Source organism: Pogona vitticeps, chromosome 4 (genome assembly GCF_051106095.1).
Source record: "Pogona vitticeps strain Pit_001003342236 chromosome 4, PviZW2.1, whole genome shotgun sequence".
Classification (NCBI taxonomy): Eukaryota; Metazoa; Chordata; class Lepidosauria; order Squamata; family Agamidae; genus Pogona; species Pogona vitticeps.
In genome coordinates, this window is record NC_135786.1 from 122,158,428 (window position 1) to 122,173,112 (window position 14,685).

A 14,685-nucleotide genomic window follows, 5' to 3' on the forward strand; every position below is an offset into this window, starting at 1 on the left:
GTACCCCACCCAAATCTTGTCAATATGGTGGACTATACATAAGGCAACAAAAACACTAGAATACCTTGTAGTCCTAGACAAACATTCCAGGAGTCAGAAATGGGGAGCATGTACCTTTTATTTTGGACTCACTTTGTGCAAACGTCATTTGGGCATGAAGTAAGCTGAAAGAATACCTATGGTGCAAAGAATGTAAATTTAAAATGCACCAGAAGAGTTTTAGGGAGAAGTTTGATTAAGAGTGTAATGAAGAAAAGCTCTATGTTCATCATCAAACCAAGGACTACATTAAATCACTGAACTCAGTTTATTTGTGTTAACAGATCACTGTTAACTGGACTGTTTAACTATTTCAAAAAAGAGAATTCAGGTTATTTTCTTGCTTCAAGCCCTTTTATTTTGGTCACCTACAAAAACATTTAATTTGCATTAGTACTGCTGAACAACACCGGAGTAACTGTAATTTGCACCTTAGTAGAAATGCTAGATAGTAATGAAAACAACAATAATGTGAATAGCCTGAAGACTTACAATATTGCATTCTAAATACCTGGATGCATTTGCAACTAGTACCCTTAAAAAATCGCTCATGCTGTTGACAACCATACCGTTCAAAATAAACAGAGAGTCAAGAAAATCCTTTTGAAATCAGATCCAGCTGTGACATCCTTGGCCAACTGAGGAGTGGCACTATGGGACCAGAAATGAATCTAAGCCATTTCCCCTTGCCCAGTGCCTAGAAGAAAAGCAACTAACAGTCCGTACTCCCTAAACACACTGCACAAAATAGGCAAATTCACATGCAATCGCCATATCCAATGGACACATGGGAAACAGTCCCTTGGAAGAAGGATGGCAAATTTGTTATACATCCAATTCTAGAAAATCAAGGATCTCACCGCAAGAAGCCGAGGTACAAACAGGCGATGCCCCATCCCCAGAAGTTCCAGCACCCGACAGGCATACTCATTCACAAGCTTGCTTCTCTCATCATGTAAATCCTGGGACTTTTTGATGGGTGGTGCGAGCTTGGGAGCTGGGGTTGGACAAGGCACCCCTTCTTCCATCAGCAAAAAACAGCAAATATCCAGAGTGAGAAACGCTTTACCCCTTAAGCCACAATGTTGTACTGTGGTATCATGGGAGCCAGCTGTAACTCTCTTAAATGCCAATACATTTATTATCTACATCAGGAACGACCAGATATGGCCTCAAAAAAGAGGAAAGCATCTTTGCCAAGAAGCATAGATGAAGCAGCTAGTATTCCAAAGCAGACTGCAAGCACAAGCCAGCTACATGGATCTGAAAATGCACAAAAACAGGGAAAATTGTAGAGAATGATGCAGAGAAAAGGCTGCAATGGCCCACCTTGCCTGTGACTGTATGCAAGAGCAGGCAGAAGCGGCAGTAAGAGTAAAAAGCCCAGGCCAGTCGTAAAGCTGCAAAGAGAAAAAGGATGAGCTCATTGCAATCCCTGATTCGTGACAAGCGTGGCTAGGCTGCTGCTGCCGCTTCTCGCTGTGAATCAGTAATGAAGTGGTAGAAAAGGAGGGGGAAGGGAGAGGCAGAGGTGGGTGAATGAGCATGCAGAAGGTGTCTCAGAGGAGAATGCTGTAATAAGAAGCCAATAGTGAGCTCTTGGACAGACGAGCTCCCCCTCCAAATCTACCTTCCATCTACGTTAGTCTGACAGCTACCCAAGCCCAGAGATGCTGTATAACCACAGTGTCTCTCGCTCAGAGGAAGGCAGACTGACAGCCAACCAAAACACTGGACTCAATTTATATCTGCTATCAAATCAAGATTACATCCTGCTCAGCCATGTGGAAGTGGCAGTGGGGCAGAGAGGAGGAAGGGAAGCGGAGACTCATCAGTCCCACCCAGATTCTGCATGGATGCAAGACAGATGAGAAAATAAAGCAGCCAAGTACTAATGAACCACATTAAGCTGAAACTGGGCAAGTGTCAAGGCTTTGTATGCAGAGACATTTGTAATGACTGAAGAGAACTGCTCTAACTACATAAAATAAGCATGCTGGGATAAATAGGCAATACTAATTGGGAAATGTGAGGCAGTGAACTGCTGAGGTTAAGCGTCTCTAAAATAGAACAACATATATAACTTATTTACATGTATGTATATGCATAGACGTGTGCCACACACCCACACCCAAAATGCTGTTAAGTCAGTTTCAACTTATGTTGACTACCAGGTCACAGCGGCATGTGGGATATTTAAGAATGGTCTTATCAGTGCTAAATCACACCCTGTGAGTTTCCTTTGCCAATCAGGATTTGAACCCCAGTCTCCTGAGTCACAATCTGACACACCACTCACTATATTACCCTGGATCTTAACATACAGAGCATAGTTTACCTTATTTAAGCTAATAAAAATGCAATTAATATATAAAGTGAATACAAACATAAAACATTGAAAATATAATTTGAGAACAAGCAAGTAGAAAAAGTATGTAAAACATAAACACCCTTCTTCAACATGCAAAGTCAGTTGTCAAAAAGCACCCCTCAACCTGCCTATCTGCTATCAGTAAGAAACAGATTGCCAGCCCAGCTTCCCTCAGTACAGATTTCTGAAGTCTACATGGAACTATGGAGCAAGCCCTTTCTCAAATCGCCACCAGACCTGCCTCAGAAGGAAGTCAGAGCAGAAAGGATCTCTTTCTCCAAGATCTCAAAATCAGGACAGATTCGTATTGGAAGATATGGTCTTCAAGACAGCCAAGGTCCAAGGCATATAAGGTTTAATGGCTCATCAAATCATGAAATCTATACAAGTCTTTTGAATCATACTTCTAACCAATCACTTAAGCTGCCAGAACAGGAGAGTCATGTGTGTCCTTGTCAACAATATAAATGCAGTCTGGACTAACCAAAGTATACAAAAATCTTTAAAAGGCAGCCCTATGTAGACAGACATATTACAGCAACCACAACAGGATATGGCATGGTCAGACATCGCAAGGTATAGATGCAGCAAGCATACTGAAGTCCACTGTGCAAGTATAATCCTGGTTTCAACAAAAACCTGCATAATCTGAATGTAAGGGTACACCTGCACTCTGAGCTCGGGTTTCAAGGCTACCACTACCTCATCTAGCATTAGATTTTAAGCACAGGCTGGATAATAGGTGCCAAAGGAGGCTAAAACAAACAAACCATGAAAAAACGAAGAAGACTGTAAGCAGTAATGCCAAAGGGCCATTAGATGCAAGACATGTAGGATGTATATGACATTTTAATGCGGAGCTCAAAGGTATTCAAGTTGAAACTAGTGACCACTCACAACAGCAGTAAAGCAGCAAAAATAAAGGTTACTTACCTGTAACCATGGTTCTTCGAGTGGTCCTCTGTGAATCCACACAAATGGGTTGTTCTGCTCCTGTGTAGGACCTCTCAAAAGTTTCTAGAGCTTAAAGACATGTACTTAGTGGGACATTTCCCCGTGGAGCACATGCTCCACCCGCCTGAAGTCCCCTCAGTTCCCAAAAAGGTCCGCCCGCCGCTGTAAAAAAAAAATCTATATAGAGACGACAACATGACGGACAGAGGGGAGGATGGGCGGGATGTGTGGATTCACAGAAAACCACTCAAAGAACCATGGTTACAGGTAAGTCACCTTTCTTTCTTCTTCATGGTCTCTGTGAATGCACACAAATGAGTGACTAGCAAGCTCACTTACTGGTTGGTGGGACATCACATCAAAAAGGAGGTAAGGACAGCTCTGCCAAAACCACCTTCATTCTTTGCTCTGATGTCAAACCAATAGTGAGACACAAACGTTGAGGGAGTTGACCAGGTAGCTGCTTGACAGATGTGGGAAACGTCTATACCGCGGAGAAAAGCGGTGAGGGTAGAAACTGCCCTTGTAGAAACTGCCCTTTAATAGCGTCTGGTGGTGGTTTTCCTGCCAACCCATAGGCCAAGGTGGTTGCTTGGACTATCCACCTGGACAGAGTTTGTGAGGACGCTGGAGAACCCTTGCGTGGACCATGATAACTGATAAACAGACATGGAGATTTCCGGAAAGGTTTTGCTCTGTCCACATAAAAGGCGAGAGAGTGTCTAACACTGAATGTACGGAGCATGCCATACATTCTAGAGATAGAAAAAGAGAAGGAAGGACCAGAGGTTGACTGAGATGAAACTCTGACACGACTTTAGGCAGAAAGGAGACATCTGGATATAGAGTAACCTTGTCAGGGTGAAACTGAAGATAGGGTGGATCTGCTCTGAGGGCTGCTAGTTCACTGGCTCATCTGGCAGATGTTATGGCCACGAGGAATAAAGTCTTTAGAGAGAAAAGTTTGAAATTGGTAGTGGCTAATGGTTCAAAAGGAGGGCAGGTGAGAGTATTGAGCACTCTTTGTAAATACCATTGTGGAAGTGGAGGACGCTGAGGAGGGTGAATATTTTGGAGGCCCTTAAAGAATTTCTTCAGAGTAGGGTAACAGAATAGCAAAGCAAAGTCAGAGTCTGATGGCTGATGGGCTACAATTGCCAGAATGTACACCTTCAGGGTGGAGTGTGACAAGCCCATGAGAAAACGATAAAGCAGAAAGGTGAGAAGTACCTCTAAGGAGATGGGTGTTGTTGAGAGACCTTTGGAAGCAGCAAAGGTGGAGAACTTCCATTTTTATCTGTAAAGAAGTTGAGTAGAAGGTTTCCTACCCTTTTCAAGAACAGCTGTTATGGAGGGAGAATTCTCCATGCCGTGAAGTTGAGGGATTCCAGGCTGGGGTGGTGGATCCTGCCGTTGTCCTGAGTTAGCAAGTGGAGGATGATACCAAGAAGGCTCCTGGAGGTAGCAGAACTCCCAATGTAGAGGATCATTAAGTATCAGGTGAGATATGGCGCCTCTTCGATGTGTGTTTACAAGGAGAGAGCCTGTGCTGAGAGGACACAGAGTCAGAAAATTGCACTAGTGTTGCCTGCCGTGAAGATGCAGGGCTAGAATGGGCCAATGCCAGGCTGGAGAGTCTGTCAGCCACCAAAAGGCCAAAACTAGGCAAACGGCTTGCTACTGAAGTAGGAGCCTGGCCAGGAGGTAGTGGGACTGGATCTTCCCTTTCCGAGAAAGAATCAGGGGTGTCTTTGGAGGCTCTTCCAGAATCAGTGAAGGGAGGTCTGGCTGTGGTTGATCAAGGTGAATAGACTCAGATGATTTTTTCACCTTTTTGGATCTAATTTTTTGTTCTTTTTAGGTGATTGATCTCGAGAGCAGATCGAAGAAGTCTTCGATGCTGATGCCAAAGTCGACTTTGAAGCAGACTTAGACTGCTTTTACGTTTCGGAGATGGCATAGTCAGGCTTGACATGGGCTTAGGCATTTCTTGCCTGGAAACAGGAGGTGAAGTAGGTTCCATGGATGGATGGAAGGACTTCTCCTAGAGGAAGGAATGTAGACATTGGAGATGGAGTTTCAGAGCAGGTTTATTAAGCTTCTTACACTCTGGGTAGGAATGGGTCTGGTGTTGCTCCCCAAGGCAAAAAAGACAGCAGCCGTGGCTGTCTGAAAGCGGGGTTTTTTTTGCGCACAGCATGCACTGCTTAAACAGGCTGGGGGACATAAAAAGATCAGGAAGATAGGGAAGGAGAAAATGGGGGGGAATGAAAGTAAAGGGAGGAAGAAAACCATGAGGAGGAGATAAAGCCAGAGAAAAACTCACGGGGAAATGTCAAAGGAACAAGTTGGATAAGCCTGTGAGGGCACATAAAGAAAAAGGCACTAGCGATCACGATCAAAGTAGCTCTAGTCGTTGAGATAGGTCTGATCTAAGCTAAAAAGGAACTGAGGGGACTTCATGAGGGTGGACCATGCGCTCCACAGGGGAACATCCCACTAATCACATGTCTTTAAGCTCTAAAAACTTCTGGGAGGTCCTGCGCAGGCACAGAATAACCCATTTGTGTGCATTCACAGAGACCACGAAGAAGAACTAGAATCTTACAAGCTTTGTTATGCCAGTTTAACCCCCAGAATATAAGAGAAGTCCACAGGACAGTTGAGACCTAAAGGAACATAAACGTTGGAAGACACAAACACTGAGGCAAATACCCATCTAGTCACTCCCTGAGTAGCTTTTTAGAGTTACTTGCTTGGTGGAGGCAAACCAGAAGTTGAAATAACATGAAAATATCTCACCTTCAGAAGAGCCAAGGCTATATTAAAAATTGCATTCAGTCCCTAAAAAGAGAGAAAGAAATGGTGTCAGTCATACCTGTATTTATCTAAAGAAGCATTACTATTAATACCAGCACAAATAAGAACTAATCCTGTGTCAAATCCTAGTTGAGATAAGCAGCAAACAAAGCAGAAATATTGGTTCTTCACTGATTCAAACTGCAGTTAGAGAATTTCAGAGTTGAATGCTCTAGGGAGAAAAAAAATTACTTTCAATACAAAACAAACCCATTGGAAGAGATAGTCTAAAGCAGTGATGGCAAACCTATGGCATGCCGCCTGTGGCACACGGAGACGTCTCCCTTAGCACGCAAGCAGAGCACTACCCCCCGCTACCCCCCACCCCACCCCGCAGCCAAACCTCAAACTATCGTCAGCCGCCTCTCCTTGCTAACTTCCTTGGTTCCTGCACTCCTTCTTTAAGAGATCTCTTCAAGAGATCGGAGATAAGGCTGCTTGATTGGTTACAGCTGGCCCTCGGGAGTCAAATGACTGCTTCCGCCCCACCCGGAGGTGACTTTGCAGGTAGGAGGGAAAGGCTGCAGGAGGGAAGGAAGGTGCAACTTCAAATTTATGTACAAAATAGAGGGAGTGATGTAGGGGTTTGTGTGTGTGTGTATGAGAGAGAGAGAGAGAGAGAGAGAGAGAGAGAAATTTTGCAAGCAGGAGGGAAAAGCTGCAGGAGCGAAGGAACCTGCAACTTCAAATGTATGTACAAAATAGAGGGAGTGAGGTGTATGTGTGTACTTTTATCTGGTATAAATGTTACTCTGAGTTTGTTTCATCAAAGCAGAGTATCTCTTTGGGAACTTGCCAAAAGGCCCTGTGTTAATGCTGTAGAATTAAAAGTTTAGGAAAAAATTTGTGTGTGATTGTGTGTGACTCAAAACTGCTAATCTCCACTGCATTTAGCTCTGCAGTTTGCTGAGAACAGCAGAAATCTGAAGTGTGTAGCAATTGCATTTCTCTATTTTCCCTCCCCAAAGCAGGCAAGACTATCACAGTTTATTCCCAAAATCTGAATCCCAGCCGTTCTGCTCCTGGTTCTACTTTGACTGCAATACCAAACAAAAGATCTTACAAACAAAAGACTGTGGATTTTTTTATTGTGTCAATCCATCTCATGTGCAGTCTTTCTCTTTTCCTACTGCTTTGCACTTTTTCTTGCATTGTTGCCTTTCCCAGTGAGCTTGTCTTCTTATGATGGTAGTACAGTACCCTTTGTTTGGTTATTTTAGCTTGTAGTGAAAGTCCACACTTACATTTGCTTTACTTACCTTTCTGACAAGTCATGCTATATGTAAAACTCTTTTCCAACACTACATTTCAAATAAGTGAAATGTGTGTATACACTTTATGTAGTGTATAAAATGTATATTTAAAGTCTCCACTCCTATATATAGTTGCTTTTCTGAGGGTGGTTTATTTTGGAGGAAACAAGTCCAGAATTTCAATGTACTTTATAAATGCTGTTGTTTAGTCATTAAGTCATGTCCGACTCTTCGTGACCCCATGGACCAGAGCACGTCAGGCCCTTCTGTCTTCCACTGCCTCCCAGAGTTGGGTCAAATTCATGTTGGTAGTTTCAGTGACACTATCCATCCATCTTGTCCTCTGTTGTCCCCTGCTCTTCTTGCCTTCATGTTTTCTCAACATCAGGGTCTTTTCCAGGGAATCTTCTCTTCACATGAGATGGCCAAAGTATTCGAGCCTCAGTTTCAGGATCTGTCCTTCCAGTGAGCACTCAGGGTTGATTTCCTTCAAAATGGATACGTTTGTTCTCCAGGGGACTCTCAAGAGTCTCCTCCATCACCACAATTCAAAACCATCAATTATTCTGTGGTCAGCCGCCTTTATGGGCCAGCTCTCGCTTCCATATATCACTACTGGAAAAACGATAGCTTTGACTATGAGGACCTTCATTGGCAAGGTGATGTCTCTGCTTTTTAAGATGCTGTCTAGGTTTCTCATAGCTTTCCTCCCAAGAAGCAGGTGTCTTTTAATTTCGTGGCTGCTGTCCCCATCTGCAGTGATCATGGCGCCCAGGAAATTAAAATTTGTCACTGCCTCCATATCTTCCCCTTCTATGTGCCAGGAGATGATGGGACCAGTGGCCATGATCTTGGGTTTTTTTAATGTTGAGCTTCAGACCATTTTTTGCACTCTCCTCTTTCACCCTCATTAAGAGGTTCTTTAATTCCTCCTCACTTTTTGCCATCAGAGTGGTATCATCTGCATATCTGAGGTTATTTCTTCCTGCAATCTGAATTCTGGCTTGGGATTCCTCCAGTCCTGCCTTCTGCATGAGGTATTCTGCATATAAGTTAAATAAGCAGGGATACAATATACAGTGGTGCCTCGCTTAACGGGCGCCCCGTTTAATGACGAATCAGCATAGCGATGAAGATTTTGCGATCGCATTGCGCTGTTCCCTATGGGGGAAAATCGCTTTGTGATGATCGCGGGAAGTGATCATCGCAAACGCCCCATTTTCGCACAGCTGATCGGCAGTGCTTTGGGATGATCGTGGGGAAGTGCTTCCCCCTGATCATACCGAAGCCCCACCGATCAGCTGGGCGAAAATGCCAGCTGGGGCTTTGGGAGGACCGCGGGGGACCCCTCCCCCGCGATCCTCCCAAAGGCCCCATTTTCCCCCAGCTGATCAGCGGGGGCTTTGGGAGGACCGCGGAGGAGCCCTTCCCCCCCCCATCATCCCGAAGCCCCACCGATCAGCTGGGCGAAAATGCCAGCAGGGGCTTTGGGAGGACGGAAGGGGGAGCGCTTCCCCGCGGTCCTCCCAAAGGCCCCATTTTTGCACAGCTGATCGGTGGTTCAAAAAAGGCCACCCGCTGTGTTGCCTCGCTTTAGAGGCACCAAAAATGGCCACCCCTATGGAGGATTTTCACATAAGATGAGTTTTTAAGCCCACGTTTTAATGCATTCCTATGGGCTTTTTTATTTCGCATAGCAACGAATCCGGATAGTGACGATTTTTCCGGAACGGATTATCGTCGCTATGCGGGGCACCATTGTACAGCCTTGTCGTACTCCTTTCCCAATTTTGTTTGTTCAGTTGTTCCATATCCAGTTCTAACTGTTGCTTTCTGTCCCAAGTATAGATTTCTCAGGAGATAGATAAGGTGGTCAGGCACTCCCATTTCTTTAAGAACTTGCCATAGTTTGCTGTGGTCCACACAGTCAAAGGCTTTTGCATAGTCAATGAAGCAGAAGTAGATGTTTTTCTGGAACTCTCTGGCTTTCTCCATAATCCAGCGCATGTTAGCAATTTGATCTTTAGTTCCTCTGCCCCTTCAAAATCCAGCTTGTACTTCTGGGATTTCTCGGTCCACATATTGCTGAAGCCTACCTTGTAGGATTTTGAGCATTACCTTGCTAATGTGTGAAATGAGTGCAATTGTACAGTAGTTGGAGCATTTTTTGGCACTGCCCTTCTTTCGGATTGAGATGTATCTTTTCCAGTCCTCTGGCCACTGTTGAGTTTTCCATACTTGCTGGCATATTGAATACAGCACCTTAAAAGCGTCATCTTTTAAGATTTTAAATAGTTCAACTGGACTGCCATCACCTCCACTGGCCTTGTTGTTAGCCAGGCTTTCTAAGGCCCACTTGACTTCACTCTCCCGGATGTCTGGCTCAAGGTCAGCAACCACACTATCTGGGTTGTCTGGGTGCTGCATGTGTTGCTCTCAAACTAACAGCATATGGGCCAAGGTTTTACAATTTATCTGTATGCATACAACATCAAAAAATCACGTTGTCCAAAAGGATGCCAAGTTGAGTATCCCTCATCAAAAATACATGCATATAATTATTTTAAAAGTTTGTATAAATTACCTGGCTTGTATTACTTTAATATTTGTTTCCATTTACTAGAGTTAATGGTTATTTTTCAATAAAAAGTGTGTCATTGAAAGTTCTGTTATGTTTTGAAGAAAAAGGTGTTGATTAATTCTGACAACTGTATGAGTTGTTTTTTCTAAACTAAAGCATCAGTATTCAGATTTAATTGCAGTGTTGGCACTTCAAAAGAAATAATTTGATTTTGTGTCACCTTTTGGGCACTCAGGGCTCAAAAAGGTTAGCCATCGCTGGTCTAAAGCCTTCTCAATATCTAATTTTCTGAGTTGTTTTTAAATATGGATTTGTGAGTGTTGGTGCATGAGCTTTTAAAAGCTTTTTATATAATTTGTTTTCCCCCCACTATCTAAAGCATGGTTGTGTGCATTTTCTCCCAGTTTCAAAGTGGTTTTGGTTGTTGTTTTGCATATTCTGCTACCTCTGAACACCTCACAAATGCGTGAATTCTGGAGATGTAAATTTGTTCTTGTAGTGCATCATGAAAGGTGTGAAAAGACTGCTGAATCTACAAATTTATTTTCCATCCACAGCATCATCAATTCATTTGTTATTTATATCTATTAGGTCTACTGTACTAGCTTAGCACTCCATCAGCCATGAACAGAAGTTACACAGTAAGCCAAGATTTTAATTTAATTTACAAATGTCATTCACCACTAACTTTAACTCTGTTACAGAGTTAAACATCTTAAAGAAGCAGATAAACAGACTGGCCTGCTGACAAAGGAAGAATATTTAGTATCATAACATTGTAAGGAAACTGCATATTATCCACTAGAGGTCAGAACTGTAACAGCAATTAAACCCGATAACAGCTCCAATAGACAACAGCAACCACTTTCACACTACAATTTGTAAACAAACATACCTCAAAAATAAAGTTAGGAAGGATAATTAAATTCAGCACCAGACACAACTACTGATTACAACTGGTGACTTCCTTTCATTTTCCTCCCTCCTTTATTCATACATAGGAATCTTCTTGGTTTTCATTTATCTTAATTTCCTATGATATCCAAAAAGCTAATGCCAGTGAGAATATCCTAGAATTACTGTGTTTGTTTGTTTTGTTTGTTTATAACTACCTATCTAGTCAAACAACCACTCTTGTTTTGTATTCATATTATATCATTGTTTATGCCTCCTCGCAAATACTGGCACACAATGAATGAAATACTTTTGCCATGCTCTTATCAGTAGCTCTGATTCCAAACAAGCTAATTGTTTTGGTACTATCTCCCTAACCAGAGTTTTTACAATACTTTCATTTTTAATGTACCTTCAAATCAAAAGCCCCCAACTCTCAAATTTTCCTGAATATTGACAATTCAACTGAAAATATGTACAGTGGTGCCCCGCATGACGACGATAATCCGTTCCGTTAAAATTGCTGTACAGTGAAATCATCATGTGGGAAAAAAACCATTGGAATGCATTGAAATGTATTCCAATGGGAAAATACCTCATCGTCCAGCGAATATCACTCTAGAGAACCGCCAATCAGCTGTTTAGAATTGCTATTTTGCAAAGCTTCTGTCCAGAAAACAGCCATTTTGCGAAGGGAAGCCAGCCATTTTGCGAAGGGAAGCCATTTTGCGGAGCTGGAAAAATCATCATTTTGCGAACAAACGGTTCGCGAAGAAAGAACCTAATCAACGTTAAGTGAAAATCCCCCATAGGAAACATCATCAAGTGATTTCATCATTCAGCAGGGTAAACATCTAGCGGGGCACCACTGTATTTAAACAAAAAAATGAAAGAATCTAGATACATATGTAAGGCTGTAATGTGTAAGGCCTATGATTTCATCAGCTATAGCAATTTTTCAGAAATTACATGTTTCCAAATTCTCTCCCTTTCCATGTCAGGAAGTCACAGGGAATGTGAGACAGCAGTCTTTAATTACCAGAAATTGCTGCCACTGGTATGGCTTTACAAGGGCAGTGATTTCTGGTAATTAAAGACTTCCCTCACCCATCCTGTAGCTTCCACAGATTCCAAACAATAGAGAGGTTACTTAACTGTAACCATGGTTCTTCTAGTGGTCCTCTGTGAATTCACACAAATGGGTTGTGTCCGCGCCTGCGCTGCATCCCTCAGAATATTCTAGAGCTGTAAAAAATTGCAATAGTTGAATGTTGCCCCTATAGCGCATGCTCCGCCCACTACCACCCTCAGTTCCATTTGCCCGCCATAGCAAAGTCAATGACATAGCCAATAAAATTCAGTGACGGACAGCGGGGAGGCTGGTTGAGATGTGTGAATTCACAGAGGACCACTAGAAGAACCATGGTTACAGGTAAATAACCTCTCTTTCTTCGTCATGGCCTCTGTGAATCCACACAAATGGGTGACTAGCAAGCTCACTTATCAGAAGGAGAGCCATTACTGCAACACAGAGGTTAACACTGCTCTTCCAAATCTGGTCTCCTGTTTGGCCCTGAGGTCTAGTCTGTAATGTGTGACAAATGTAGACACATTGGACCAGGTGACCGCTCTGCAAATGTCAGGTATGTCAACTCCTCAAAGTAAAGCCATGGATGTAGTGACGGCTCTAGTGGAGTGAGCCTTCAGACCATCAGGAACAGCTCTACCAGTCAGTTCATATGCTAAGGCAATAGTGGAGACAATCAATCTAGAGAGAGTGACAGAAGAGGCAGGGAAGCCCTTCTGTGGACCATGGAAACAAATGAACAATCTAGGCAAAGAACAAATGTCTTTAGTTGTCTTTAGTTCGTGACATGTAAAAGGCAAGTGCACACCTGACATCTAATGAATGTAACATAGTCTCAACTTCAGAAGCAGTGTTAGGAAACAATGCTGGCAATGTGATGGGCTGATTGATGTGAAAAGTTGAAACAACCTTAGGAAGGAACGAAACATCTGTGTAGAGGACGACCTTATCCTTGAAGAACTGTATGTAAGGAACATCAGCTCTAAAAGCAGCTAATTCACTCACTCTCCTTGCAGAAGTGATAGCTACTAAGAAAAGAGTTTTGAAAGATAACAGGCATAAGTCTGAGGAACCCATGGGTTCAAAAGGCGGACGGGTGAGAGCAGACAAAACAGCTTGAAGAGACCATTGAGGTACTGGATGTTTTACAGGTGGTCGTAGATTAAGAAGGCCTTTAAGGAACGTTTTTAATGTAGGGTGTGAAAAGAGATGTGCTGAATCGGAAGAGATGGGTTGATGGGCAACAATGGCTGAGATATAAACTTTCAGAGTAGAGTGGGCTAAACCTTTGTCAAATAGGAATCATAGGTAGGTAAAAAGGGTGCCCAGAGAGACAGGAGATAGTTGTAGTCCCTTAGAGTGGGCAAATTTCATGAAGTTGTAAGTGTATAATAGCATAGTAGAAGGTTTCTATGCTTTATTGAGAACCTCTGTGATCAAGGGAGAATTCTCCATGCAGTCAAGTGTAATGACTGAAGATCGGGATGGTATACGCTGCCTGAATTCTGTGTCAAGAGATGAGGAATCGGGTCCAGTTTGATGAAGTTTGATGAGGCCGACGCTTGGATGATTGAAAACCAGGGTTGATGAGGCCACCAAGGAGCTATTAAGATTATGTTGGCTCATACTTGGCGGATTTTGATCAGTGTCCTCCGTATGAGTGGAATGGGTGGGAATAGGTATAGTAGATCCTGCATCCAATGAATCATGAATGCATCCCCAAGAGATGTGGGACCTTTGCCTGCATGGGAACAAAACAGATTGCATTTCTTGTTCAGATGTGTGGCAAACATGTCGACAATTGGATGTCCCCATCGGGTGCAAATCATTGTGAATGTTAGTGGCTCCAGCTCCTATTCGTGAGTTTGACCAGTTAATCGACTGAGCTGGTCCATTATCTCATTGTCTGCCATTGAGACATGAATTGCTACTGGAAATACATGGCACTGATAGCACCATTCCCATAGATGTACCATGAGATATAGCAGTGGCATCGAGTGAGTTCCCCCTTGATTGTTTATGTAATACATGGTCGTGGTGTTGTCTGTTAATACCTAGAAAGCACAACCATGTATTGGGGGGCAAAGGCTCAAAAGGACTTGACAGCGGAATTTTACCAGGATTTTTCCCAGGTGGTGATAACCGGCAGAGTTCCCAGTGAAGTGCAGACACAGGCAGCAAACTCTCTTGTAGCAGAAATAATTGGTTTATATGCAGAATATTTACAGATATATACAGCTTCAGTCCTTATTCTATACACAGCAGTTTCACAGTCACAGAGCCTTAAATCAGTGTCATAGTCCAGTAAATAGTCATATACCATATAGTCAGTCCGTTCAGCCAGAGTTCCACTCTCCAAGCACGTAGGTACGTCTTCCTCTGAACTCTCAGGCTTGGCTCCACAGCTTCAGCACTTCATGACGACACAGCAACAATCCTTCAATAGCCCACCAACAACCCACACTGTTGTATTCTAGGTCTCCAGCTATATACCAGAGTTAGCCAATCGTATTCATCCTTCTGGTACATTCTAACACAGCTGTTTTTACTCATGCTTGGGTTTCCTTTGCAGTGCTGGTCCTTGTAAATACTTACATCTGGTACTAAATTGCATCTAACCATTTCAGGTTTATCCAAACCCTGTCAA

General features: G+C 43.0%; 1 protein-coding gene across 11 annotated transcripts in view; it reads right to left on the reverse strand.

Moving 5' to 3' along the window:
- Window positions 1-14,685, reverse strand: part of RABGAP1L (RAB GTPase activating protein 1 like) — a 244,204-nt gene that overhangs the window by 85,976 nt on the left and 143,543 nt on the right. For 8 of the 11 annotated variants that reach the window (XM_020798552.3, XM_020798554.3, XM_020798550.3 and 5 more), the window contains one exon: window positions 6,167-6,208. The exons of 1 other annotated variant lie outside the window; for it this stretch is intronic. In XM_020798552.3, the coding sequence (XP_020654211.3) occupies window positions 6,167-6,208 (42 nt within the window). Of the gene's footprint in view, window positions 1-899; window positions 3,238-6,166; window positions 6,209-14,685 lie in introns of those variants that run through there. 2 more of the 11 variants (XM_020798557.3, XM_078392408.1) reach the window with 1 other exon arrangement.